Below are 26,249 nucleotides of genomic sequence, written 5' to 3'. Positions count from 1 at the left end.
ATTATTAAGATGCATTGTCCTGAAGACCTCACTCTGTGTACTAATAAGCCTTTTTCACAGCAGACATTTTGACTTGTCACAGTAGGAAAAGAACATGTGTTACTAATAACATTAACGTTGGCTCTGTTCTTTTCAAGTGTCCCAATGGGTGTGACAGTGAGCCAGCATGCACAAAACCAGGACCCTGAAATTGAAGCAACTAAATAGAATTTAGCCATCATTCATTTTTATGCTTTTTCTTACTGTGACATGACAAGATATTTGCTGTGAAAAAGTTAGCATTTTATTTTCAGCTTAAACCCCAGCCTGGTATCCAAAAGAACTGAGCAGCCAAAAGCACATTTGAGCGGGAGACAAGGCGACATAAACATTTTTAAAATCCACTCATTTTTGTTTTTATGCCTTGGTCAGTACACATCTGCATAGTTCTATAGTTCACTTTCAGACATTTCATTTCAGTGTCATAATTCTGAGTGTGAAAGGCCCACAAAAATCCCCACAATGGATCGTGGAAATCGTCCTCCAAAGCTAGTGATAGAGCGATGAATCTGTCGATACCTGCACTCATGAGGCCGATATATCCTAAATGACAGTGGCTGGCTAGCATTAAATATATATTGTTGAACTGCAGAGATTAATGCAGTTGAATGACGTCACTTCTGACAAACTGTACCCCACTCTCCCTTAAACACCAGTCATGTTCTGAAATCTACAGCAGAACCCATTTTCTTTTTTTAATTTCATTAATAATAATAAAAAACATGTTACTGGTTCAGAGTGATGGAATTATACATGACTTTTCTTTGTTTTGATATCAGCATTAAATATCGCTCATTGGCTGCCCACCCTCTAAATATTGGCATCAGCCATTAAAAAACCCACTTCGCTCCACCACTTTCCAAAGCCATACCCCCAAAACAAATTTTAAAGCACAGTGAGTCCACAGGCAGAGAGTGCGCAGGTAGACAGGCAGGTACGTAGGCAGGTAGGACAGCCAATCATTTAAGTCGGGCTAAATTAAATGATGAACGCTTGTGGCATTTTTGTGTGACCTCTGTGTACCTTCTCTTTAGCACATAAGCTAACTAAAATGACTGGGTATCTCAGAACCTCTGCAAATAAACCCAAAACTACCAGGGATTATAATCGGGGTGAATCAACCCTTTAATATACATTTTCCTCATTGGTAAATTGGTCAACAGCGAGTGGTCAAGAGTGATCAAAATGCGGCACATTGCTTGCATTAAACAACATCTGGAGGGGAGCGTAGAGGAGGCTGCATGCACACACAGATGTTTCCAGTGTGCTGCAAGGAGCTAAATACCTGCACACCTCTGCAATGCATGCAGAACTCCATGCTGTGACTTCTCTATGAAAACGTTAAGATGTGCGCACTGCATGGCACTAAACAGACTACATGTTGTGTTCCGTGTGCACACACATGAGATGTGTTCTCATGTAAAGGCGCTTTTGTACATCAAAGCATTTCTCACACAAGACTGTGAGAAAGTAATTAACCTTCCTGAAATGCACCGGTGAGGAAACATGCAACCCCTCACAAGTGTGGCTAATTGGGATTATATAAATCAATTTATCCAAAAGAGCTTCAGCCTACCCGTAAGATTTGTAACAAGGCCCAGCCTAGTATAATACATTAAATGTACAAGCTGAGGAAATATTTATGATCTGTACATGAAACCTTTCTCTCCCCCTCTCTTGATATTCCCTACTCAAACATACGCACGCTCACACATAGTCCAGAAAAAAGATGATTAACTCCAGAGTGCAGCAGAAAGGAGCTGTCTGTTACACCGATGAAACTGAGTGCTGCGTTGACTGTTTGTGTGCATTTTGTGCCATTATGTGTGTGAGAATGGGTAAAAGGCTGAGGTGCATAACAGCTGAGATAAGGAGTCTTTGTCAGAGATGTTGAGCCCGGTTAGCTCGGTCACAGCCACAAAAACAACATTAGCCAGAGCCGTAACTGAAACAGAATTGTGTCAATCATATCATCAGAGTTCATCTTTGTATAATAAAGCTGCTTCGCTGTGTTTCTGCCTGGCAACAGCGAGAGGAATGACAGCGCTGCCAGTAGAGACGTTTAACATGACAGACAGCAGGCATCATCACACAGTGTACCTGCATTTAGATGACAAATATAACAAAGAGGAAATGGAGGTGTCTGGCAAAAAAACCAATGAGAACTTTATCATGAAACGTCTCTTTCTTGCAGCCCATTGTACTATCATTAACGGGGATTATTTAATGAAGTCTCCACTGCCTTCCAATGTCAGAACATTCTCATGGTTAAAATCTGCGGAATATGGAATAGCCAAAACGTCCATCCAATTTCTTTTTTTCCCCCTACTTGTAGGTGTGAAAAGCTCCAGCAGTGCAAAATCACAGTGGCACAGAAAAGTACAGAGCTGAGTGCAACCAAGCAGAGCGATGCAAAATGAGCCACTGCTGCTTTAATGCCAAGAACATGTGCGAGGACGACGCAGTGCTCGTTATGCCAATGGGAGCACATGCAGGATCTTTGGCCTTGGATCAGAATCCTCCTCTTAGATGTCCTGCTACACCTCTGATCAACCTGAGCTCTTTAGACAAAGGAAAAAATGGACAGCTGAGGTCTGAGCATGAGCAGCTGGCACAAATTAAAGCGGCAACATGGAACGTTCATCCTTGAGGCAGTAACAGTGTGGACGGGGCTGTTCTCCGCCCTCTCAGGTTCCTGCTCCAACTCTTGTCACTCATCTTGATGAAATATCTGCCAACATCCAGCATGAGGCCAAGGTAACCAGCCACTGCTTAGCCAAAACCTATACTGACACTCTAGGTGTTTTGAAACATTCCGCTTCACTCCACTTTTTTCCTGTCTGCTTCCGTCTGTTGTTAATGCCATGTGTTCTCTTGCTCTGTGGCCACGGAGGCCATAAGCTGCTCCCACATCAAATGGTTCGTACAACAAAACAGTGCTCTGAACAGCAAAGTGGACGCAAATATGGAAATTTACATCTACTTATAACGGAGTGACTATATTAGACTATATGACTAATATACCAGCCCTGGAAGATACTTGATTATAATTGATTTTCAGGTGTCTGTTAAATGAAATCGATACACATTCAGGTCAACAATTTAATCACCATTCTAAAGCAGAGCTCAAAGTAACCTAAGTAGTTAAAGCAGAGTAAATGTATGTGGATGCTTTTCATTAAGTAAGTGGTTAAACTGAGTAAGTAAGGTTCAACCAGTGATGCTCACTTTGTCAGCCTGCCTTAAAGGATTAAGGGCTGGCATCATTCTACCTATTCTTGTTGTCTACTGTATCCCAACACTGTCTCACTTTCCTACCCTGTCTGAAGCACTCAGCCACAAGCCCATTTGTTCCGTAGGTGACAAATTTATTGCTTTTATTGTTGTTTTTAAATAGCTCAGTCATTTCCTATAACAGCTGGGCACTGTCATATTTTTAGCAAACATTACTCAAACTGGAAGATAGCATTTTGGGGGGACTGTTTTCCACCACAGATTAATACACATTTGCTGCTTTTGTGGGTATTTATGGCAGTAGGATGTTTTGTTTGTTATAGGAAAAACACAGGCTAATACAATTTAGTACCTATGTGACCATTGTATAAAAGTGAGATACTTTCAATACTAAGACATCTCACCTGGCATTGTGTCTTACATACTGTATATTGTTGATACAGCATTTATGGGTGTTTTAGTGTCAAAACTTTAAGCCTTGTTCTTTTGATTGATAATAACAGATTATTTGGAACTAGAGTTCTATGCTTAGTGCAAAGAAAAAGACTGACAACAAGGTAAAGCGGTGGAAATGTTCTTAGTATTGCGTACACTTAAAGTGACAAAGAAATTTTTTTTAGGTGGGCCATTTTTACATGGGTAAAATATGTTTTTCAGCTGTCCCTGTCCACAGCACTGTATAGCTTAGCTTCCCTACCGGAACCCCTGTCAGATTCTCCAACAAACTGGGAGTGCGCTGTAGGTAATACACTGACTATGGATAAGTACCTCATACAAACTCACTTCAAAATACACGACTATCCACTGTAAAGCATGTACTTTATTTTCCAATGTTTGGTGACATACCCTTCTTAATACATTTGACACAAAATAAATTGCGCAGAAGTGAACCGTGGCTTTGGTAACCTTTGGGATTGAATCTTGGAAATGTTATTTTCTTCAGCGCTGAAGAGGCCACAGCGGAGCGGGCTGCCATTCATTCAATTTGTCAGGGTTTCTAAGCCGATGAAGTGAGCGATCGCATGTGAGCGAGAATCCTTATGAAGCCAAGTAGCTGACATCAAATAAAGCAGGTTGTAGCACAGCGAGCGTTCTCATCTGTCAACCATCATCAAAGTCTGCAGAGCTATCACATCTGACAGTCTCCATGCATTAAGCACGAGCTCGGTGCTTAAGTGCACCATGAAGCTTGCGGAATTCACCACAACTATGAGTCAAATCTACTAAAAATTGACATTATGCAGAAGAATACACAGTAAAGTCATTCTGCTTTCACATTTAATAAAGCTCTGCAAAAAGATAAATATTTATAGATTTTACCCTTTTGATAATTTAACGCATGGGTTTAAGACTCACTGTGACATTTGAGCTGAAATTGTATCAACCCTGCAATCACATTTAAACCAAATCCTCAGTAAGAATCTGACTGATTACCTGCTATCTTTCTCTCCTGTCCAGGCAGCTAACACAACAACTAACAGCAACGTCGCTAACAGGAAACTTTTTCTGGGTACAGACACAAACTTTCACTCAGATGGCGGACTCTCAGCGCTCTGATCCTCTGCCAACTCCTCCACTCTCAGAAACCACAGGAGACAGAGAGGCGCCAGGCTATATTGTTCTTAATCAGCACACAACTGATCACTTTAATTGATGGCAGCAGAGAAATGATAATCAGCAGAGGATTTATCAATGACTCTGTGGCCAGCCATTCAATTCCTCACTGTCCCTCCCTGGTTATTAGGCCCCAGGATGTGTCCAACTCCTCCATTTAAGTTAAATTATAATATATGTTGTCTTCTGCTCAGTCAGTAAGAGGATGCATTATGGTTTCAAATGTCATGAAAATCCTGGAGTGGGGCATCATTTATGGGCTTTTTGAAAATCTTTAACTGCTATTTAAGTACAGCACCTGCACCAGAGGAGTCAGTGTTAATTTTTAAACACCATAACAGAGCATCAAAATGTGTCATGCCCCAAATTTTGATAATGTTGAACTACTGCTTGAGATACTGTCTGAGTTTCACCTTTTTCCCTCTACAAGCATCAGGCCAATTTTATTTTCTTGACAGAACACACAAAATATATCGTGTAGAAAATGCATAACTTTTTAAGTAAAATAGCTAGCATGCATACGTTTGAAGGCTTGTCAGATTCCAAAAACAGAGCTTTATAACAATCTCAGACAGGATTTTACAACTTTGGGAAGTTATCAGTGTCAGTCATTTTGTCTTCCGTTTATGAGACAAACAGTACAATTACAGGGTTCATGTTACAAAGTAATCTACCAGAAATGTGTGCTTGCGTATATGATTGGCCAGCACAGTCCCTCGACGGATAAAGTTACATTGCATTGTGGCAACATTTGAGTGAGGTTTAGCCTTGCTAGACGACCCTTAGCGTTGTTTTGCCATCTCAAAAAATTAAGTTTCACTTTTTGTCTACCTGCACACAGACCTACTCTGGATCATTCACAGATGTAAACAGATTTTATAGGGACTTTGTTTCTAAATTCGATGAATTTTACTGTCCCTTTAAAATTGTTGCTCACAGTTGGAAATATCAGATTTGGTTGCTAGTGTCTTTTGCAAAAAAGCCATTCAAAGAGGGGCTCTGATGAAATGGAAACTTTGTGTTAAACAAAAAGAGGTTTTAGAGAATTTTTGTACTGTAATTTATACCTAGACTCTGGTATCGTGCTGACAATAGTATTGAGCAACACTGTGTCTACTTGTTTCCAATATAGCAGGCTCACATTATAATGTATGTATTATATTTGAATGTTGTATTCAGCAACCACACCATCAGACTATTTATTTAAATATAAACAGAAAAGCTGTGAGAGGCGGCTCCCTTGTTATTCCCTTTTGTTACAGATTTATGGGGGGAAAGAAAAGAAAAGACAATCTAGCATCTTGCCACTTGCTCTTGTTAATTTTGAACAAATTAGTTCCTGGCTGCAGTCCAATCTTCCTTTATTCCCCGGAGCCCTCTGGACACTACTGGTACATCTAAATTACGGCAAGAAAAGCTGTCATGCTGCTTTAACTTGAAGTGTTTGCAAAAGATGTTGAGTTCAGAAAGAGGTTAAGAAAATGTCACATGCTGTACACAAATGAGGCTTTGTTTTAAGAAAGCAACTGCAGTGTGTGGCGAGTGACTCAGAGATGTCCAGAGAGCCGGATGTTTAACAGCTGGAAGGGTTTGAGTTCAGTTCAAACACCACAAATCTCTGCTTTAGACAGCGTTTTATCTCCACTGGTGTATCATCAGATGCTGATTATTAGGCAACAGACCTGACACTTACTCAGATGTTATTTCAATCCCTGACTGACAAACACGGACACACAGCGAGAAAAGTACTAGCTGCAGATCTGTTCCCATGGTAACACGGACCAATAGATCTCAGCTATTGACTGAGGATGAAGATCTCTGTAGACCTATTAAAGAAAACACCAACACACACACACACAAACACACACACGTACTGTATGTGCCCGCACACACATACATAAATCACACTGACTAGGCATCAGCCTCCAAAACATCGAGTGGGGGGGGGGGGGGGGGTGGTATAAATGGAGAATATAAAAAAAAAACAGAAATGTTTTCTCTCTAAACGACTTGAAACAGCTGAATGCTTGAGTAACCAGGTAAGAGAGGGAAAGTCAAATCTCCCCAAGCCATGCTGTGGAAAAGCTTGCTTTTAAGTGGCACAGCAACATGGTATAAAAGAGGATATGTTGAGAGTGAGTGGGCGATTTGCTCAGATTTAACTGAGGAGGCTGGGCAGATAAACTGTCTTTTTCCAAATACTTTGGCAATCTTCTCCATATTCTGCATCTCTGCTTTCATTCTCAAGTCTGTGCTTAACAAGGGGGTCTGAATTTAATACATTTGCGCAGTCTTTCGTTATTACCCCCAAATGACATCCTGAGTGGTGTCATGTGTTAGTCAGACGAGACGCTATTTCATTATTTTCCAATTTGAAAGTTAATAAGAGAGGTTTCCGAGGTGGTGCTGACAGAGTCTTCTTCTGACTTTCTGACTCTGGGTGTGCAAGTTAGCCAGTTATCTGCTTAAATAATTATGATAATATAAACTAGCAGCACGCCAACAGTGAACCTTTCAACAATTTAATCAGACTGCCGATGTCAGTGTAAAACAGAAGAAGGCCCTTTGTTCTGGTTTTGTCCTCAAATTACTACATTTTAGGAAAATGAGGGGGATGATTTGGAAGGCTTGTTATTTTATAAAGTTCGGTGTCACTCACCTGTGTTTGTATATGGTGTGTTTGTACATGGATACATCGTTGGCACCAAGTTATGTTCGCCTATTATTTGTTCTTCATAAAAGCTAATTATTTCAGCGGATCTCCTTCAGGTAATCAGTGCTAATATGAGATCTTCAAATATCTCCCAATTAATTGATTTGAAGCTACATTTAGGAAACGATTAATCACTTAATCTGTGATCTTGACTTAATGTATGTTAAAACAGCCTGTTCTCATGCTCAGGCGTCACATATACACGCTTTGGAAAAGCCGTGTCTATTGTACGCAAAACGGCGACTTTGCGTGTATAGTGGACACCCCGGGGTGACCGCTTCCGGTCGCTAACTAGCCAGCTAGCTAGCGATGTTTTTGTTTAAGGAGTTGACACCCCCCCCGAGGCAACTTCCCTAACCTCAACCATAGCATTAGTTAGTGCCTAAACCTAAGTCAGTAAATATATGCTAACCCTACAGCTGTAGGTAGGGTTAGCATCCTCCTTTGTGTTGCAACACTATATGTATATGTTTGGTTTGGGTGGCGGTTGACTTAGCTTTCTTGTATTTGTGCATTTTTTGTGACAGCTAAGGTACATAAAGACTTGTTATATTTTCTATGTTCTGCTTTTATAAGATCATTACAATTGAGAAAAGCGAATGGATATTTTAAAAACTTCAGCAGCGCCTTGTCTCATACTGACAACCTTCCACAGTTGTCTCTGAAATATCCTGAAAACTAAAGCCATTATTCATTATTCCTGGAAAGAGACAAGACATTTGACATTTAAGGTTTTTCAAATGTCATCATCAGCGCTGCCAGCACCAACTTTAAAATTCCATCCACATCCAGTGTGAGTTGGCATCACAAGTCTGAGTGGCCAATATCTCCAATCCTCTGCAAATCCAATCTAAACTCTAAACTACCCACATAGGTCAAATGGGCTAAGTGGAAAAAACAAGAACCTTTTTTTTTGTTCATTGGGCTGAATGACTAGGGGTGGTGATGGCGCATAAATAAGATGATTGCCTTTGGTGTGGGAGACCTGGGTTCGATTCCCACTGTGAGACATCCACCATTGTGTCCCTGAGCAAGACACTCAACCCCTAGTTGCTCCAGAGGCGTGCGACCTCTGACATGTATAGTCTGGATAAAAGCGTCAGCTAAATGTAATGTAAAATGAATTGCTCCTTTAATAGCCAGTTGCATCTTTGAGCACCTCTGGACCTGGCTTGAGTAAGTAAAGGACATTTTGTCCCTTAGCATGTATATGCATGTCAGCTGTAGGCTATCTATGCCTAGCTCTCATTGATATTGCTTTGTTTTCAAGAACTTGTCAAAAACCTAATCAACGCAAACTGGACCATGCGCAGTCAAGACATACTCCAAGTTTAACCAACTCAAAATGAAATGCAAATGTGATTCAGTGACGCCTGGAGGTTGTTTGGGGTTGAGGTTTATGCTGCAAGAGATCTCAGTCAAGCACCTTCCAGTGCTTTGATAAACATGAAATACATTCCTTTAAGAAAACCTCTCAGGGAGTTCAAATATTTAGAAGCATACCTCAAATCATAATGAAAAATTGCTTTTTGTTGTATATTATATTAAAATTATTACAAAATTATTACCCGTCTGTTGACTAAAGAGTCTTGTCCTCTTTGTGAGCTGTAGTCAAAGCAACATGACTGAAATATGTTTTGTCTTTGTTGCTATTTTTGTGCTTTCCTCTGGTGGCTGTGAAGACGCGGGAATCATAAATTATAAATCGGTTCTGACTATAAAACGTCCCCTATGGATCTTGTTCGAGGTTTACGACTCTGGGGCTGAATGCTTCATTAATGAATAAAAAGTTTCCTCCTTAACGCCAAGAAACGGCCGCGTTGAGAGTGTTGCGGCGGCGCGGCGCTGCGGTCCACCGTGCGCTCCGGCTGCGTGTTTGGGGACGTGACATCGGTTAGGTCCTGTGTACGACCACGCCGATGGTTTAAATACATAACAAATACGTTGAAAATGCAGTCAGACCGATAAATCAAATGAATGAAAATATATAGGTTGTGAAAATAACAACAAAGCCCTCAGAGACACCAAAACAGCCCCAGACGCATCAAAATGGCCATTTCTTACACTGCCCAGCTGTTGTTTTTACTGGTTATCACTTACATCTAACAGAGTCTGGTGGAATCTTCCACACATTGGATAAACTCTGATCTTCTCCTAAACTGGCTAATAAAGAACTGCATTATTGATGTGAAAAATCAAGCCACCTTGAGACTGGAGTGGGAGTCAGAGCGTTCAGTGCCACTCGGGCTGCCGTCATGTAGTGTTTATGGTTTCTTTGTATGATTAGGCTATAACAAATAAAGGAGCACTCTTACAGGTTGGATAATAATACAGCATCCGTGTCTTACCGTCAGCGGCCAAGGAGCTCTGCATCATCAGCATCAGCACCGCGCTGACGGTCACAAACCACCGGGCCAGCGTCCCATCCAGCGCCCGCGTCCTCTTCCCGTTCCTCGGCGAACAGACGGCCACCATCCCCGCATCCAGGATCCATGCCGTGGGAGAGGAAGAGCGGGGGTCTCCTTTATTATTTACCCCTCCAACCCCGGGGCCACTGCTGCCGCTGCTGGAGAGGGGCGCATGTTTGGGAGCCATTGGTCAACGAATTAATCCTGAATGGAAAGCATCTAACGGCGCTGGTGTGGTGAAAGGCATCCGATCAACGCGCCCCCGGTGCGGACAAGCAGGGCTCCGCTCTCCATGAGCCAGCTGGAGGCTGCGGGGATGGGTAAGGAAGGAAGGAGATTTGTTTGTCCCTTAGCGCGTATTGCTCTGTCAGTTTATGTGTGCAGGCCTAGTACGCGCGCGCTGTGTGTGAAGTCTGATGTCCCTACTGCGACCGCAAAGCGCTCCCCATCTCTGCTGGCAGCTGCATCAATAAGCGGACACAATACCGGAAAGCACAGTGTGCCGCCTTCAAAATAAAAGCGTTCACTTTTTGTGCATTTGGCATGGTGTGGTTAAAGAGTCGCTTTACGGGTGTGCACAGGTGTGTCTATCTAGTAGTATCTAGATTAAGTCTGAGAAGATCAAAATGATGTCATTAAGATTATGTGGATTTGGACATTTCAAAAATTAAAACTTTTATTAGTGTTATGCTATATGTCACTTTCTCAGGGAAGCCAGGAGGAGACATAAACAATTGAACAGTTTTATAGAAATGAACAAACTATGGGACAATTACTATGAAGGTAATCACTAACATGACACCAGCACAAAAAGTCCATCAGTACTTCCAATGACATGCAAAAAGTTAATGAACTGCATGACTTTAATCTGAGATTTGAATTTCAGGACCTCTGAATGGAAGGATGTTTTAGAGACAATTCCTGTCACAGAGCAGAACGCAGGGCTAGTGGTAGAACCCTAGGAGGTCACAACACTTTTTAAACACTGGGCCGTATGGAATATGTGCATTCTTCCTTAAGACATGTGCAGAGGAGCTGAAACCTGCATGGTGCCCCATCTTTCAAAAATCAGTAGACTCACACACCGTACCCGCCTTGTGGAAGACATCAGTAATCATACCTGTACCTAAAAAAAACTTGCCCAAAGGTGAATAATGATTTCAGGCCTGCAGCACTGACATCCATTGTCATGAAATGTCTTGAGAGGATAATGGTGTCATTTCTTAAGTAAGCTGTGGAGTGTCTTTAGATCCCTTTGCTTATAAGCAGGGTTATGGTACAGATGACGCTATTAGCAGCATTTCACATCTGGTAAATAAACACCTTGAGGACCCCAATGCCTATGCAGCATTTTGTTTGTTGATTTTAGTTCAGCTTTTAACACGTTGCAGCGTCATATCTCATCCAGAAACTGAAGCACATGAACTCTTTTGTTCTCAACTGCCATCACTGGGGTAGTGATGGAGCAGTGGATAAGACACATCCCTTTGGTGTGAGAGACCCAGGATCAAATCCATTTTGAGACACCAATGTGTCCCTGAGCAAGACACAACCCCTAGTTGTGTGACCTCTGACATGTATTGCATTTGTAAGTCGCTTTGGATAAAAGTGTCAGCGAAATGAAAAACAAAACTGGTATTTAACTTTTTTAACAAACCGTACTCAACAGGTGAGAGTAAACTCTCAGAGCCCAGGCCAGTCAGCACTGGTGCCCCCCAGTTTTTGGAAAGCTGCAGAATGGACAGAGTCTAAAACAAATTACCCTTTGAGGACAATAAAGTATATCTTATAGGCTATCTGGACTTTAGCAGAAATTTTAGGTACTTGGGTTTTACTCGAATATTTTGTTTTCCAGTGGTGGAAGAAGTATTCAGGCATTTAATAGTCACAATAGAGAGCCTAAGTCCCTCCCCTTGAATTCAATATTTTGTCATTCCTTCAGGAATTGCTGGAAAAAGGTGTCTTCTTTTCTTTGATGAAGGTCTATTTGTCAGCTATCTCAGCATGCCATAAAGGATTTCTGGAAAACTGCCTGCTTCTAATCCTCCGGTGGTGTGTTTTATGAAGGGCACATTAAGGAAAAGACGGATGTGTAAAATCATGGTCCTGCAGTGGGATCTCTGTCTAGTTTTAGACGCATATGTGGGGAGCCATTTGACCCACTACAATCCATTGATATGGATACAGTCCCGTATAAGACATAAGTATAAGGTAACAATGCATTATAATCCTGCATACATCCTTGAAGTGCCCGCTGTGTCATATAGGATGTTAGTTTGTGAACTGACATGCTTTTCACCACCCCCGTTTGCGTTGGCAGAACAGCAGCGCTTGAATGATTAGCCCCAGGGGAAGATGGGACTTCTCCTACCCGCTACAGTCTCATTGGTCTTGACAGTTTTCTTTCAGGTGGGTCTCATGATGTGTTGCTCCTCATTTCCCTCCCTCAGGGAACATATTTATAAGTTCCATGTTGATTACGCGTCTCTAACTGTACACAACCTTGAACAGTGTCGTCGCTGCAATTAGGAAATCATGCACAATCCTATCCCCAGTTTGTTTGGAGCAAGTGGCACTGTAATCAATTATAGATTGTTACATTAATGAATGTTAAGTCTTTCAACAAAAATGTTTTGCTTCTATGCTTTCCAAGCACGCAGATGACACCTCTATCATTGGGTTTGTCAATAACAATGTCTAGAAAATACAGACAACAGGCGAATTGGGCTTTACACTGGTGCAGGGACAACAACCTCTTACTGAAGCTGCAACCTCCGGTGTGAACATGTACTGGATAAAAAGGGGTGTGAAGCCATTGCGGAAGTGCCTTAAAACCTGCATTATTTCTAATGGTCAAGCCACAGCTTGCAAAAAGAAGTCTGACTGCATTGGAGTCAATGACAAAATGACCCTACTTCTCAACTGATATATTACCTCAGTAAACACTTTCCTTATGAGTTTATGGTCTCTGTCACTAGTTTCAAGGCTTCTTCAATACAGCATTATGTTAATTTTGTAAATTATGGTCCATTTTAGAGGAAAATAGATGATAAAGCAGGGTATCCTTTAGGGCGTGGCTATGATGTGATTGGCAAACCGTTCCCAAGACAAGAATAGAGGCGAATTGGATCCACTGCATCGGGTACATTTAACCAGTGCCCTTAAAAAAGCTTGTTTAAAGGAGCAGTAGAGAATTCTTTTCAAAATATTTTTTGCATATTTCCTCCTTCCTCCTACTGCTCCTAATGCCATTTGCAAGAATCCATCACGCCTGAGTCAAAACAACCAATCAGACCCGGGAGGAGTCTCTAAAGCAGTGTCAATCACTGCTCATGCACATGCAACGCAGCCCTCCTCCTCGTGCTTGCTCTCACTCAGTCAAGCTTAATATTTTCAGCTCGTAGCTTCATAAGTTTTGCAAACACAATGGCTGAGAAACAACCAGCAGCACGTGTTATCATACCCAGGCTCCACACAGAGCTGTGGGCTCATTATGCCAAAAACAGAGGCATCACTGACGTTTCTTTGCCTCAGAATCTGCCTTTCCATTGACAGCTGTCCACAAAGCCTCCAGTCTCAGGACTTAACTTTGTCTGCTCTCATCTCTTATCCCAACAACCCCATCCACATTCACCCCCCAGTTTCATTTCTCCTCCATGCCACTTATTCTGTCTCCGGTTCTACCGTTCCCAGCAATGCACGTCCCTCCCAGACACCAATCTCTGCTCCAACTGCCCCATCAACCATACCTGTGCCACAACTGTGTCCCTCCAAGGCCAGGATAAATAAGAGAAAGGTGGAGCCAGATACTAACTAGTAAATGCATTGTCTTGATGTCATCTATAAAACAAGATGAAAGTGTATTGGTGACATCATCTGTCTAAAATAAAGTAAGATAAAATGAAAGCATAAATACACAAATAATGCTAAATTTAATTCATAATGATAAAATATCGGTAAAACTTCGGTAATGTACATGACAGCAGCTCCTCTTAAAAGCATCAGACAGTTTATTGAGTCAAGGGTTTGGGAGAAAACAGTTCTTCCCAAATATCCTTTTCAGGGCAGATTTGTTTTCAGGAGACACTGAAATTCCTGTCAGCTGCACAGTGTGCACATTTCTTAGTAGACATTGATATCTGCGGGCCACAAGTTGTAGTAAAAATGAAATTACTTGATATAAACTTTAATTATTATTAGATAATGATTATCAGAATATATTTGGATTATCCAGAGCATGGACGTTTTATGGAGGATGATCCATATACTCCAAACGATCTGTTTCAATTTAGAATTGTGTGGACCACAACATGGCAGCCAAATGAGTTTGGAGTGATATGAACCCTTTACTGTTTCTCAGTTAACAAGCCTCCTATTGCTTGCTTATTTTTATTCAAAATTTTACAAAAGCAGACCTGTACACATTATACAATCCAATACACAATTAAGTTATTTATTGCACACGAAGGGGAAGGACAAGATTCAGAACTTTATGTTCAAACCATTACATGTTACAATTATACATGTGGGGGATACATCTCCTGAAATGGAAAGTTTAACGAAAGGAAATAGTAAGAAGAAAGGGTGATGTTCTCTTCAGTAACAATGACAAAGTGATTTAAAGTGTAAAAGGTTTTAGCTGATGCAGCCCGGTCATCAGACATCTGAGGCCATTCAGAAGCTCATGGAAATCAAAAACATATAGAGTGAATTTCCTGCAGCCTCAGCACAGCAGAAAGAGCGTGCACGCCTCCAAACTACTTCAGGCTCCTCACACTGGGGACATAAAAAACGATGTTATACAATGAACATTGAGACATAAAAGTTTCTATGGAGATTAAAGCTATATGGATATAGAAGGGAAAGAAGAGGGGTCCTTTGTTATTTTATTTATATATGTATATGTTTAAGATTATGTGTATGTATGTCTGAAGGATGCAGGGAAATAGAGGATGGGGGATGATTGTTATTCTGATTTTGCTTGATCCTTTTGGAAAGTAATTATTGTAATCAATTATAACTACTAAAAAGAGCATAAAATAGAGACTTCCAGCAGCAAGGCAAATAAAATACCAGCGTGAAGAAATCACCCCCATATTTTGTTTGTCATTAGTGTTTTTTAGGCTAAATGTTCAGGATTTAGGCTGGCAGGGTATTCACGCCTGGACTATGAACATGGATGATGTCCTGTAATAGTGTTAAACTGGTATCATTGAATGTAAATGGTCTAAACCATAAAATCAAATATTATTATATATAAGTCAAAAAAAGAAAATGCTTGAAATGAAATTGTATTTACAAGTAGCAAGGTTGACTGGTCAAGAGCATCTATTGAGGACGTTTACACACCAAATGATGATGATGATAAAATCACGTGGGTGTCACATGGGCCAAGAAACATGAGCAGTCAGAAGATCAGACATGTTGGAAAAAAACCTCAGGTTAGTCAAGCTTATTTGGAGGTGAAATTCAAAGCTGAACTAAAATGATTATGTTGTAAACATCCATCACAGACTTCCTGCCTTCTCCTCCATTCAGCTTACTTGCCACAGTTCTGGGCACACAGAGTTTTCCAGCGCAATGAAAGTATTATTTAGATGTGCGCTCTGTCAGTTTGACCTCAAAATAAAGTGGTTAAGATAATTTGGAGAAACTGTCGACTCTCGACAACCCGTCTGATCGCCTGACAGCTCACATGTCTTACGCAATATTGTTGTGTTCGCACATCTCAGTAATAAACTAGTACAGTGTTATCAAAACTGATGCAAATGATGATGGCCAACTGTGTGAAAACAGTCCTAAGTTAAAAGCAAGAATTATCCTTTAAGCAGTAAGTATTAGTATATCGCCTATCCATCTTGTGTTATTCAAACTATAAGTAGAGGAGGAAAAACAAAGTGACTTGGGTTGGAAAATATCCAGGAAGAGCAGATGAGTGTAAACCTGAGAGCTGCAGGAATTCATGGTCTGGACAGCCAGCGGTGTTCAGTCCCAGGGTGTCCTTTTGGACAGAGTAGTCCTCAGAGATGCACAAAGCCATCAGTTCCTGCATCAAGCCGTCAAAGTTCTGCCAATTAAAGGTTTATCTTATTAAGACATGACAGCACTACCTGTACTGACTGGAACAATATCAGATAACACTGCACAGCAAAAGTTACTCTTAGATCAATTCAACAGATGCATGAAAACACTTACCTTGCGATCTGGAGGAAAGTTTTCCTCCGAGGTATTCCTGATGCATTTTCTGATGTCACCCTTTGGGAGCCACTTGTCTACAGAGACGCCCAAAGCCGTCGCTTTCTTAACCATGCTGTCATACTCCTGCCGATCACACGCTTATTTTAATAAAACATGACAGCATCTCATGAACCAAGCAGAAAACATCAAACAAAGCTGCACACCAACATCTTCTCTCAGATCAACAAAAACAAATGCATGAAATCACTTTGAGATAACTGATGACCAACCACTAAATCTCGAGACAAGTCATCCTTCAAGGCACTGATGGTGGCTTCTTTGGATTCAAATAGTTCCTACAGGTGAAAACACACTGGTTTGTTCTCGTAGCACAACAACAACAGCAGCTCACACACTGCAACTCACAAAAAATGTCAAACAGTGTAAATCACAAAGAAGAATGAAAGCAATACTAAAAGTATCTAGACCCACCAGTAACAGGTAGAGGCTGCAGTGTTCATTACACCCCAAGCTATAAAAATGTTGGGACAGAACAAACACCATACTGATGATTTAGCTGGTCTAGAAGCAGCAGACATCACTATGGCAACGTTCAGACGGCACGCCAAGTGACCCAAATCCGATATGTGACTCAGATCTGATCTTTTTATAACAGTGTGAACACACAAGCCGCTATGCGCTAGTGTACTGAGCCTGAGAGGGGGGGTCCGATTTGATCCGCCTCTGAGCCGGGAACGCAGTAACAGAGACGGAACGATGTCTGACAGCATGCCATTGTTGTACTGACATGTAACGGTCTTTATCTACGCCGCTGGTTCCGGTTAAGCCGAACAGTTATGTGAAAGCACACATGGTTGCATGGTTATGCCGAAAACGTTTGTTCAGTCTGAATTAGCAAATGTGGCATATTGGCAGATATTCTCTCTGAGTTTATTGCGGGATCTCTGTATGAAAGCGGCTCCACTCTCCACTCTTTCCCTACAGACTCCTATCCCCCAACGCCCACCCCTTACAAATCTATTCCAATCAAACACAGGTAACATGAAACGAACATAAACAACAACCAATGATCTAATTTAGATCCCTGTGTACAGCAGGGACCAATTTCAGTGTGACACACAACAAACAAGAACGCCGGGCTGCTTTTAGCAACCATCAAATAGATATTATATAGCGATGTTATGCCGAATACATTTACCCTTCCTATATTTAGCCCCCAAAGGGAAAATCTACCTGCATTTGGCGATTGGCGGGTGTTAATTTCCAGCCCTGTGTGAATATATATGACCAGGTAAAAGTACCACTGCTTGGGAATCACTGCTATAAACTAATGAACATGGGGTGAAATAAAGTGCGATATAAAATCGTACCTTAATGTTTTTTGCAGCCGTTTGGTCTCCCTGTCCGAAGGCGAGCACCACCCAGAGTGTAAGCTGCTCCTTTTCCAGATTTTCTGTCACGGCCTTTATCTTCCTCTCCAGCACCATCTCCTTCAGGCCACTTTTCTGCTGCACATCCAGAATGGCCTCTGTCTGCCTCTTCTGCAGCTCGTCGTCCTCCTGCTCTACCTACGGGACACATGAATCACATGGATACCAACCAGTAGGATTCGGTATTGCAATGGACCTCGGGATGCGATACATATCACGATACCAGGGACACAATACATTGCAATACTCTACATAATTTACTGAAATTTTTAAAACAGAGCCGAAAATACAACTTGCAGTGTACCTCCTAGGTCTAATATGAACATCACATTAGATTGATAACTGTTCAGTGATGCAGTGTTGTTCTGCCCTTTCTTGGCATGAAATGTCTCCACCTAGCGGTCGCTGTATTTTTAGGCCACTGGGATTTTTGAGTTTGAGTACTGACACTCTGTGGATGACAGATATAGCATCAATTTGTTTGTGCTCCATTACATCCGTGATGGAGTACAAGAGCGCCAAAGGCTGCAGGTTTCTGCATGATATTAAACTGATGCTCACTGAGGCTCTGTCTCCAGAGGACAGAATAGAGAAAGCCTGGCCCCTTGTGAGTAAAGAGAGGAGGGGGAAAAGGCTTCTTTCCTTGTCCCCTTTACTCTAACAGCTGGGGGGAAAAAATCAATCACGCAGACATTGATTAACTACTTTTAAACTAACATGTGATGGACTGAAACCTGCATCACAAATTCTCAATCCCTGTGGCCAAAGAGTGAATCTAACGGTCCAACTGTCACTGGAGCTACAGACTGGCTGAACTCTTGATGGGTCTTCATCCAATTCAAGAAACACTAACCTCGGTATGGGGGGAAAAAGGAACTGTGTCTTGTTTTGTTGTTTGGATAAGAGTATATATAGCAGAGTATTTTGGTTGTTGTTTTGAGACAAATTAAATTATCTTACCCATTATATAGGCTATTGACCAAATGTCTGACCAAATTGACCAAATACCCATGCTGCTGGATCAGCATCTTGAGATGCTGCACCTGTGAGGTGGATGGATTATCTCGGCAAAGGAGAAGCGCTCACTAACACATATTTTGAGATATTTGTGAACAATATTTGAGAGAAATAAGCCTTTGTGTACATAGAGAACGTCTTACATCTTTGAGTTCAGCTCATGATGAATGGGGTCAAAAACAAAAGTGTTGCAGTTATAATTTTTGTTCAGTATAATTTAAAAAAGCAATAGATTTATACACTGTGACAAGGGTCTATTTGATGAGCTTCCTTGACACCATATTGGTTACTTTATCCTCCATCTATTCTCTTTTGTACAATTTACCCCTTTTGAATCCTCATTTATTTACTTCTTTACTTCACATTTATTTATTTACTTTTTCTACAGTTGTTATCACTATCTGATTAGGATAAGAAAAAAGTGTATGTATTTGTTCATATAGGTCCTTTTTGTGTATGTATATTTTATGTGATGTGTTTTTTGCTCTTTGACATTGTAGTGTGTATTTTTGCGTATCTGACTAATTTGGAGGAGAAAAAATGAGCAGATCCAGGCAGGGTAGTTAACAGCACAGGAAACATAAGCCTGTAAGTATTTGCACAAAATGTCGTTTAGGATGTTAAGCATGCTAAATGTGTAGTTTATGTTAAGATTATATTATCACAATCGCAATGCTAATGTCTGTTAGCACGTTAATGGAGAATCCGATTATATGTTAGCACTGAGCTGGCTTTTTTTGCACAGCCCAAGGCAGCATTCAGGGTTCATTTACTGAGCGAATTAATAAAGGTAAAACTTGAGCCATGACAAATCAATGTGAACACTTTACCTGTATGTGTTTCATCTCCAGCTGCTGGTGCTTCAAATACAGGTCACGTCTCTCCTCGAGTATACGTGCCGTCATTTTTTCTCCCCTCTGTTATGGAGACATTATCAGAAGTGTACTTACAGTTTTAGCCAACATTCCACCAATGGATGGCTGAATGGATTTCAATGGACAAAAAAATTAAATCTCAGAAAATAAACAAATATTCAACATGATTTGATGATTTTACATCTCAACTTAAAATACCAATTTGTCCAATGTCCAATTTGCTTCATTATATCTGTTGCCTATTTGTGTGTAGTGTATTATTACACCTAAAAATTGATATGTACAAGATAGCTTGAACAAAAAGCCTGCAAATGAATCAGAGCTGTGAACCTTCAATCTCTTGACCATGGCTTTGCGCTCGATGGCCATCTTTTGGCTGCTCTCACGCAACTTTTGCTCCATATCCCGCAGACACTCTGTCAAGCATTTGTTCTTCTGCACAGTTGCTGCCATCTTCACATGCAATCTCTTGTCCTTATTCTTCTCAACTTCGAGTTGTCTCTAGCAAACGGCAACAAACAATGGCATATCAAGCAGGAGCCACCAGGAAAAACCATGCATTCAGTTTTCTAAGCACATTATTTGTGGAATTTTATTTCCAAACCAAGCATCTTCACATGACACCAATATTTTTAAATTGCCGTGGGCAACAAAATGCTTTTTTTTTCTTGACAGACTGAACACAAATTAAGTGTCATATGCCGCAGATGTGGACACAACATGAGTAGAATAAGCAAATAAATAAAGTTCAGCCACAGCAGGCATACTGCACTGAGGCTGAAGTAGACACTGTGGCTCTCCGGTCCGCCTTGAAGGGGTGGTCTCTGACCGCTGTTACGTGAACGCTGTCATGTGTACCCTGTCATGTATAGAGGTTTGACCAATAATTAAACGCCATTTCCACAGCATGGCTTTTTATCAGTTGGAAAACTTAAACAATGTACCATACTCATATGAGTTTGGTACAAACCGAACCTTCAGATGTGAACCCGCCCTTTAACATCTTTTACCTTGAGCGTCTCCATTTCCAAGTATAAGGAATGATTTTTTACGGTGAACCAGTTGATCTCCTCCCAGGCTTCGTCATGCTCCACTACAAGTCTTGCAGTGCATTCTTTCATTCTCTTGTCGATCTCTTCGAGCTCAGTTTGTATTTTTTGGTTGCTCTCTTCAGCCATGATTTTCATTTTGTTCTCATATTTGGCCTCCATTTCTATTTGAATAGCAACAGAGAGAAATCCTAGAAGAGTTTTTGAGAGTACTTTTTGACTTCAACTCAGAAATTACCACAAAATGTTCTTTTACCTCTGACCCGCCTTTCGTGGCTCTCATTTAGTTCCCTTAATTCATCCTTTTGTTTCTGTTAAGAATAAAAGGGTGACATGTTGGTAGTACAGATGCTTACATGCAGAAATAAAACAACTGGAGAACAAAATGTGTGGCATTCACACCTGTTTGAGCTTCCCAATGTAGATTTTGGTGTGGGACTCTTTCTCTCCCTTGTCCACCTGTAAGTTGAGCATTTTCTTCTGGAGCTCGACCTCTGTCACCACATGCTCATTCTGGCTCTTTGATGTTATGGCGATGGCAGCCACCTTCAGCCCACAGATCTCACTGTGGTGTGCAGTCTCCAATTGTTTCAGCTTCAGCTTTTGTTCCTGGAATCAATGATAATGGTGTGTTCAAGCATGATGCTCATACACCTATTAAATATAATTTACTGCAAGAGCATTACTTCACAATACATATATTCATAGATCAAAGCAACATAGAATAAGTGCAAATAGGGCCGTGTCCAGCTTCCAGTGGGATAGTGTCGTTATTGTGTGATAGCTCAATTTAATCAAGCAAATTGTAACTGTAATTAAGTATTTGAAGTTTTTGTGAAACACCCAAAGAGCTTTGACATGGGTCAGTAACAAAAAGGAATATTCAAGATGACGAAAACAGTCTTTAAAGATCCTCTCCAGATATGACATATAATAATCTGTTTTCAAGAAATATTTGTGTTCAATATGTTTTTTCTCAAAAAAGTTAAATTACGTACTTAAAAATTTATCAAATGAAATATACTCTTTCTTCCTCTGTACAAATTGCAGGATCTATGAATATGAAAACATTTTGCATTTCTGAGTTTAACACAAAATGTCTCCTACTTTACTATGTGCTGGAGGTGTCAGGTTTCCACATCACATTTGTCCCAGTTACACTTTGGACCACCAGGGGCAGTTTTTTGTTGAGCTATGGACTTCTTATTTGTGGTGTTGAATTATTTGGCTTTGCCAGTGAAGGACATTTTCTTTGCTTTTGGGTACAGGAACACATTTTAAATTCAGCACTGAAAAATCGAAACAGCCTTGTTGCCTTGTCACTGATTATTGCTTTGTTTGTGTGCATGCAGTTAGGTGGTTAACATTTTATTTGTTACATTTTATTTTATATATCACATTTTATTTTAAAAGCATGTGCAATACTCTGAGCGATGTCATATTTCTCTTCATACATTTCCTATGTTTTTGAATGTGTATTTGAAGGAATAGCTCACCACTTATTCTTTAGTATCTTTCTTACTGAGTGTTACACAAGAAGATCGTTATCAATCTCACGTCTGCATACTGATTTGAGGTGCACAGTTTGATATTTGACTAAACACTGTGTCTGCCACTAACCAGTAATTTATCCTTGGTTGATTGATGATGTAGCTTGCTTAAACCAAGGAAACTGTCAATGATTAAATTTTTATCTCTAATCTTGCTGATCTAGATGAGAATTTTATTTCCCTGTTCAGTAGACAAGAATTTGTCATCAGATTCCTTTGTGGGGTTTGTTGGAGGAATATACATTATAATATTTATATATACAATTCAACAGATACTCTTTCATCCTTCACAAAAACCGACATGAACCTCTTCTTTAAAGAGTACAGTACCAGTAAATGGTGGTACTGTAAAAAAGCTTTTTATAAATGAAACCTCTTTGAAAACAAATCCCTATTGCCTTGTAGAGGTTTCCCTCCGAGCAAACATTGGGAATTGACTATCTATGAAAGTAGTGTATGACACACAGTGCACTCTTACATTGTTATTAGGCTACATGTATTGCTATGGGAACTGGCAGCGCTTGTAGAAGCAGCTGCCGGTAGCTCCTTCAAACTTCACAAACATTTTTGTTTTTCATCTGTTTGAAGACGGGGTTAGAGCAGCAGACCACGATCCACCCGGGCCAAACAACCGGACCCTGGTTCATGTTTCGAGCTGTCAGCGCAAGACTCCGGCAAGATGAGAGGAGGTGTTTTATTGATGATGCTTGGTGCTCAAACACAGTCAAGATGTACTCTGTTTCCCAAATGTTAGACTGTTTATTTTGAAGATATTCATATTATTATTTCATATTATCATCTGGTTGCTGTTGTTTACATTCACTCCAGATGCAAATTCAAAAATGCACTGTGGAATGTTGTATACATATATGTAAACTGTATATAAACAACTGTATTGTTTCATTTTATATGTTACCATATTTTAATATAGGCCTACAGTAACTACAAATTTCATTTTGTTATGCAGCCTTGTGCTGTATAATGACTAATGTGAAGGAGATGTGTTGCACTGCGTGAGGCAAATGGTGCTCACACCAGATACTGACTGGTTTCCAGACCCGCCTAATACAGTGAAATTGCACATTTTCGAGTGGCTTTTTAATGTGGCCAACCTAAGGCACACCTGTGTAATACCCATGCTCTCTGATCAGCATCTTTATATGTCACACCTGTGAGGTGGATAGATTATCTTGGCAAAGGAGAATTGCTCACTAACACAGATTTTGACAGATTTGTGAACAATATTTGAGAGAAATAGGCCTTTTGTGTGCACAGAAAAAGTCTTAGATCTTTGAGTTCAGCTCAGTTTTGTCAAAAACAAAAGTGTTGCGTTTATAATTTTGTTCAGTGTATATGAAGGACCTAACTTGTAATGAAGTATTTTATTACATTATTGCAGAGGTTTAACTTTCATAAAGCAAAACACTCCCAACTGTCCATGGATAACTAAATTACCTTCTGAAGTGTCTGTGTGAAGCTTACTTCAATTTCTGTCCGGCGGCATCTCTCTGCCTCCTGTTTCAGCCGGAGCTTTTTTCTCATACTGGCCTTGGTCTCCTCCAGGTTTCTCTTGGAGTTGTCCCAGAATCTTTGGGCCTTCACCCTCTCTATCTGAAAGTGCTTATTCTCCCTCCTCATCCTCTCGAGTTCCTCCTGAAGGCTTACACATTCCTCCCACAGCTGCAGGTAAAAGACGTCTGTGTCAGTGTGTGAGGTGAAGAATAAATGACAGAAAGAAAGGATTTTCTAGGAGCTGTAGAGTATACCTACTAACACCTGTCAGATTATCACATTAGGTCTCTTAATGTACAAACTGGCCAGCTGCGGAGCCCCCACAAAGTTGGTGGCTCTCACATAAAGTAAGATAAAAGTTAAAAAAAAACATTCCCATTTAAGCATGTACATGCATACAAGTGTCCAACAGCTAAGAAAAACACATTGAACTATCTCTAAACTACCACAGCCTACACTGCTCCAATCTCAATCTAGTTAATTAAGCTTTATCCTTACCAGTCCCTGAGCAACAGATGACCTTTTAGACCAGAACCTGAATAGATTATTATAGAGCCTAGCAGGTGTTCGCTCCATAATAATGGTGTGAATGAAGATGGGGTAGACAATAACATCGAAAATGCTAAGGGAATGGCAGCTCCTTCACACTTTGCTACATTTTTGTCTTTCATCTGTTTTTTCCATAGACTGTATATAAAAAGGTTTTTTCCGGCTTTATTGCTGAAACACCTATTACCATTGACAGAAATATAGTCATTGGAAAAGGAAGCCAGGGTTTTAGATTAACCGGACCAGGTACCGCAGCAGGTGCAGTGATAATCCAGAGGAGAGGAAAGAGAGCTCAGATAGGAGCCATCCTGGCCTAGCTTGGACCTAAGGCTGCCTTTTTATATACAGTCCATGGTAAGGACTGAGCTTTAGCTAGCCTACCTTTCATTGAAAATATTTGGCACAGCTGACATTTTAAGCAGCTTGAGCACTTTCTTTCAAGTGTGAGTTTAAATACTTTCATTGTATACATACAAACTGACAATTTAACTGCAAAGAAATTTCAAAGGCTTTCAGTGATACTTGGCTCTAACCTCGTCCATATTCATTTCACCTGCTGAAGACCCGTCCACTGCAGGCGTCTTGTTTGGCTGGACAAAAAATTAAAAATTAACACACATGAAACCCCTTCACATTAGCTAAGCTAGTTTCCCAACTGTTCGCTAGTTTTTGGTTGATGCTAAGCTATGCTAATTGTATGTATGTACAGTGTGCTAACTGTAACGTTACTACTCCACAGCATTATTGAAATACACAGATTAAAAAACAAGTTTGCTCACCAATGTGAAATTTCGCTGTCACATCATTACTCCTTTATAATATACTCCTTTAACTGCCACTCTTATACAGTATTTTACATTGAAATAATAAACACTTCACATCAGTAACTTAAGTGTAAGCAAACATTTATAATTTCTTCAGAAAATGTACCCTTTTCTAGCTAGCTAGCTTTGTTAGCTATCAACAATTAGCTATAACCCCAGCCTCTTTGCTTCTGACGTTTGTCTTTGGTGTTAGTCTTAGATGGCTGGACAGAAAATAAATAAAGAATTACATGATTAAAACCAGCAAACAAAGCTGATTTCGGGATGATGCTTAGTTAGCTAACGTTATACCTGCCATGCTATATCACAATATTGTGATAAACTGATTAACAAACAAGTTCACTCACCATTGTGAGATACTGATCAGACAAATGTTGGCAGTTAAAATGCAAATTTAAATAACACATTGAGGTCTGGTTTTAGCAAGATGCACTGTCATGGCAACCATGTCACATGATCTTCTTCAGTGATTTTTGTTCTGTTGTTCTGTTGTTCTCTGGCAAAATGAGAGGAGGTGGATTCTGTGTTTTCCATCGATGATGCTTGGTGCTCAAACACAGTCGAGATGGACTCTTTCCCAAATGTTAGACTTTTTATTGTAAAGACGAAAACCATTTTACATCTTGTTGCTGCTGTTTACAATCTCCCCAGGTGCAAATTCAAGAAATGCACTGTGGAATGTTCAGGGAAATAAAGTCGGGATTTCAGAGTTCCCAGTCAGACATTTCGACTGCAACGCCCCTTTAAGTCAGATTTCCAACTCGGAAAGTCAGGAGAACCTCACAAACCCCAGTCTCAAAATCCAATATGGCAGCTCCGAGCATCAACAGAGTGAAAGCTTTATCCAACGTGTCTTTACTTGCGTTTCATTAATCATCGTACATCGTTGTACACACAGTAGGCCTACTTTCCAACTAACATGTGTGGACGTAAGGTACGGCCACAGTGTTTATGTGCAAAATACCACGTATAACTAGGCTATAACTGGAATTGCTAACAATTGCTAGAAGCATCCGTCTTGGTTTTCTGACTTAAAATCTGTTGTGTACTGCAACACAGTCAACTCGGGTGTGACATCATTCCCAGCTCTGAATTACAATTTCCAAGGCAAATTTTTATTAGACCTGTCCGGACCACTGGCTTCAGTGCCCCTATAGCAACCAGTGGTCTGGGACCAGTGGTCCTTGGTAGCGACCTTTAGCGCCCCTATTGTGGTAGCAACCTGTGTGGTCCATAT

General features: G+C 40.6%; 2 protein-coding genes across 6 annotated transcripts in view; both read right to left on the bottom strand.

The window, feature by feature from the left end:
• LOC119894352 (UPF0606 protein KIAA1549L-like) overlaps positions 1-10,461 on the bottom strand; it is a 112,430-nt gene extending 101,969 nt beyond the window's left edge. For 3 of the 4 annotated variants that reach the window (XM_038707052.1, XM_038707054.1, XM_038707056.1), the window contains exon 1: positions 9,949-10,461. In XM_038707052.1, coding sequence (XP_038562980.1) covers positions 9,949-10,195 — 247 coding nt within the window. In that variant the 5' untranslated portion in view covers positions 10,196-10,461. The remainder of the gene's footprint in view (positions 1-9,948) is intronic. The other variant, XM_038707055.1, reaches the window with a different exon arrangement.
• A 3,974-nt stretch (positions 10,462-14,435) lies between these two features.
• Positions 14,436-25,444, bottom strand: LOC119894436 (dynein regulatory complex subunit 4-like). Of its 2 annotated transcripts, none has more exons than XM_038707184.1 (13): positions 25,360-25,444; positions 24,722-24,778; positions 23,610-23,807; positions 20,980-21,186; positions 20,834-20,888; positions 20,539-20,741; positions 19,859-20,029; positions 19,484-19,570; positions 17,577-17,774; positions 16,476-16,541; positions 16,204-16,329; positions 15,952-16,075; positions 14,436-14,784 (listed from the first exon to the last, which is right to left on the bottom strand). In XM_038707184.1, exons 1-13 carry the CDS (start codon positions 25,417-25,419, stop codon positions 14,780-14,782), a joined length of 1,557 nt encoding a protein of 518 aa, XP_038563112.1. In that variant the 5' UTR covers positions 25,420-25,444; the 3' UTR covers positions 14,436-14,779. The 2 variants fall into 2 exon arrangements, with proteins under 2 accessions (XP_038563112.1, XP_038563113.1); XM_038707185.1 differs by lacking the exon at positions 25,360-25,444 and adding an exon at positions 24,968-25,271.
• Positions 25,445-26,249: the final 805 nt, after the last annotated feature.

The sequence above is a fragment of the Micropterus salmoides genome, unplaced genomic scaffold (genome assembly GCF_014851395.1).
Source record: "Micropterus salmoides isolate LMB-PRFRI ecotype aquatic unplaced genomic scaffold, ASM1485139v1 Ms_hic_scaffold_8, whole genome shotgun sequence".
Classification (NCBI taxonomy): domain Eukaryota; kingdom Metazoa; phylum Chordata; class Actinopteri; order Centrarchiformes; family Centrarchidae; genus Micropterus; species Micropterus salmoides.
Note: the sequence above shows the minus strand (reverse complement) of the source record. Positions and strands in the feature narration are given on the sequence as shown.